Source organism: Choloepus didactylus, chromosome X, assembly GCF_015220235.1.
Source record: "Choloepus didactylus isolate mChoDid1 chromosome X, mChoDid1.pri, whole genome shotgun sequence".
Classification (NCBI taxonomy): Eukaryota; Metazoa; Chordata; class Mammalia; order Pilosa; family Megalonychidae; genus Choloepus; species Choloepus didactylus.
In genome coordinates, this window is record NC_051334.1 from 90,634,669 (window position 1) to 90,637,705 (window position 3,037).

General features: G+C 39.3%; 1 protein-coding gene across 1 annotated transcript; it reads right to left on the reverse strand.

Annotated features, from left to right (window-relative positions):
- Positions 1-929: 929 nt before the first annotated feature.
- Positions 930-1,424, reverse strand: LOC119523062 (peptidyl-prolyl cis-trans isomerase A-like). The gene has a single exon (XM_037821820.1). The coding sequence runs from the start codon at positions 1,422-1,424 to the stop codon at positions 930-932; it is 495 nt and encodes a 164-aa protein (XP_037677748.1).
- Positions 1,425-3,037: the final 1,613 nt, after the last annotated feature.

A 3,037-nucleotide genomic window follows, 5' to 3' on the forward strand; every position in this document is an offset into this window, starting at 1 on the left:
GAGGTAGCTTTCCTAACTTCACAGAATTCTAATTCTATTGATTTTGTGTAGTTTTTTTTAAATATGCTGCCTGACATTCTGACATTTCCGGGCTCTATACCCCTACCTAACTTTTATCTACACCTCCTTTATTTTACTTTTTCCTTACTATATTTTGATTCCCCTCCAAGCAATTTCTCCTTAGTGTGGGGCTTTTCTCAGAAGGTAACTCTGGTTTGGTTTCAAAACTTCATATGGGCTTAAATATTTCAGCCACTCTGACCTCACCATGGACCAATTTACATGTTTGTTATTCAGCTGGGTGAAAACGTTCCTTGTTTCAGCCCACTGTGCTTTCCCCTAAGGCCTGTTAGCTATTTTAGAATTTTCCTGTTTCACATCTATCAGACACAATGATGCTTCCCTCTGCCTTCTCAAATACCAACACTGACACCATTCAGATCTGTGGCTGTTGGTGACTTATCCTTCACTGCTACTATTTTGGAGTTCATAAGGATATTTTGTCATCTAGTTTAATTGCAATTTTTTTCAATGGGTTTTGGTTTTGCAAACTATTTGCCCCATCTATTGTTATGGTGGAACTTTGAGAAATCCAAGAAATATGTTTCCACTGCAATATTTCCAGGATCATCTCCTTTGCTGGTTTTTGAAGTATTTTATGTCTTGCCTTAAAAGAGTATGAGTTTAATCAAGATGGTGAAATTAGATTATCTAGGGCTCCATTTTTTGTTGTTGTTGTTTAACTTTTTATTTCATAATCAGAAACTTAAACTCTGCAATCCAGCTAGACTTGGAAGGTGGAGGATAATGTAGAACCCAAAGAACTGCAGCGAGAGCACAATGATAGGATACTGTGAGCAGATCAGGGGAGGTGGGATGCTCTCCTGAGCTACAGAAGGAATGGTCTGGTGGTTCAGACAAAACACAAATCAAATTTGTCCACAGTCAGCAATGGTGATCTTCTTGCTGGTCTTGCCATTCCTGGACCCAAAGCGCTCCATGGTTTCCACAATGTTCATGCCCTCTTTCACCTTGCCAAAAACCACTTGTTTGCCATCCAACCACTTGGTCTTAGCAGTGCAGATGAAAAACTGGAAACCATTTGTGTTGGGTCCAGCATTAGCTATGGAAAAGATGCCAGGACCTGTATGCTTCAGGATGAAGTTCTCATTATCAAACTTTTCCCCATGGATGGACTTGCCACCAGTGCCATTATGGTGTGTGAAGTCACTACCCTGGCACATAAAGCCAGGAATAATTCTGTGAAAGCAGGAACCCTTATAATCAAATCCTTTCTCCCCAGTACTCAAAGCATGAAAGTCTTCTGCTGTCTTTGGAACTTTATCTGCAAACAGCTTGAAGCAGACACAGCCCATGAGCTCACTGTTGGCAGTGATGTTGAAGAATATGGTGGGGTTGACCATGGCAGTGAGTGAAAGAGTGTGGCTGTGGGAAGTGGCATCTGCAAGGCCTCCATTTTTCCACAGAAGCTTTGAACAAGCACAACTGGCAAAAATATCTTTCTCAAAACTCCAGAAAACCGTTTAAGTTTTGCAGTAACGGAGTGTCACAGCCCAAAGGGCTTTTGCAACCAAAAGACTAAAGAAAACATTGGACCCATTCAGAGACATAGGATTTTATTTTGGGGCTTATCTACAGGATGGGAAGTCAGTCATGTTGCCCTGAATTCAGGAGCTGTTCTGAACAGCAGCAGGTTCAGTGCTCAATGTAAAGATACTCAGCCAAAGCAGGGGATGCCAGGGAGTGGTTTATAAGGGTTATGGTAAAGACATTCAAATGGGTATGACAGCATAAGTGCAAGAGCAAGGGTCTTGTGATATAGGAAGAGATCAATTGTAGTCAACAGGGAAAAGGGGAGGATTATGGATTATCTTGTAGGTAATAGTATCTCAGGGAGTTTCAGGAAGGAGGTAGTTTCAGGAGGAAGGTAAGTTAAGGTAACATTGAGTACTGGAGGCCTGATTTTACAAGGAGAGTATGTCAAACCTTAACTGACCTAGGTCATACAAGCTGCTGCATGCACAGTCTACAAGGCCCTAGGGGAAGGCCCTGGCCCTGGGTTCCCATAGTCCACCTCCACACAGCAATTTGCATTGACCATAGGACAAACATTGCATCAATAATTCACAATAACAAAACAGTAAACAACAGGGTACAAGTAAACCAGTACACATGGACAGTAATCCTATTAATAAGTGATGCCATGGCAAAGTTAAACAATTAAAACATTTAGATAAAGGATCATCAGATAAATGTTCAATATTTTGCATGTGATTAAGAGCTTGTGTCACATTTTGGGAATTGTCAGGTATGTAAACACAACATTGAATACTAATTAAAGTACAAGTACCACCTGGGGCTAAAATAGCTAAAGGATAAAACTACCAGGCAGTCTGCATTATTGTATATCTAATTTTTACTGTTTCCCAACTTTGACCACAGAAATAAATTTCCCTTTCCACAAACTTCTGCAACTTTCTGCATCCATTCAGGTTTTGTCCTACATTTTCTCTTTTTCTTCAATCTGAAACAGCCAGTCATTTAGGACAAAACTACTTTCTTTTTCCTTTTAAAACAAAACATCCTTTATACCTCTTATACTTAAGTTACAAAAATAATTTTGGAAACTTTTTAAGCAAACATTCTACAGCATACAATTACCACTAAAATTAAAACTTGTTAAAATAATGCTAAATACTTTAAACACTTTAATTAATGCATTATTGAAACAGTAATATAGAATTTTTAGCAAGAATTGATGGCATATGTAGGCATTAAACTGGATGTCTGGGTGGTTTAACAACTCATAAGCTAAGTTTTCATTAGTAGACAGAAGAGTTTCAGGTGAGGGGTTTTAAATACTATATTTTTCTACCCCTGCAGAGACAGGGAGCCCTTCAGGGACAGATCTACAGTCATTATGGGGCATAATGAGTGCTTACAAAGTTATGCATACAGTTCCCTGGGGAATGAGAGTCCTGGATTGGGAATGCAAATAACTTTTGGCATTTTATGT

Excerpts from the sequence above, each read along its gene's own strand:
- LOC119523062 (XM_037821820.1), bottom strand. The coding sequence starts at position 1,424 with ATGGTCAACCCCACCATATTCTTCAACATCACTGCCAACAGTGAGCTC.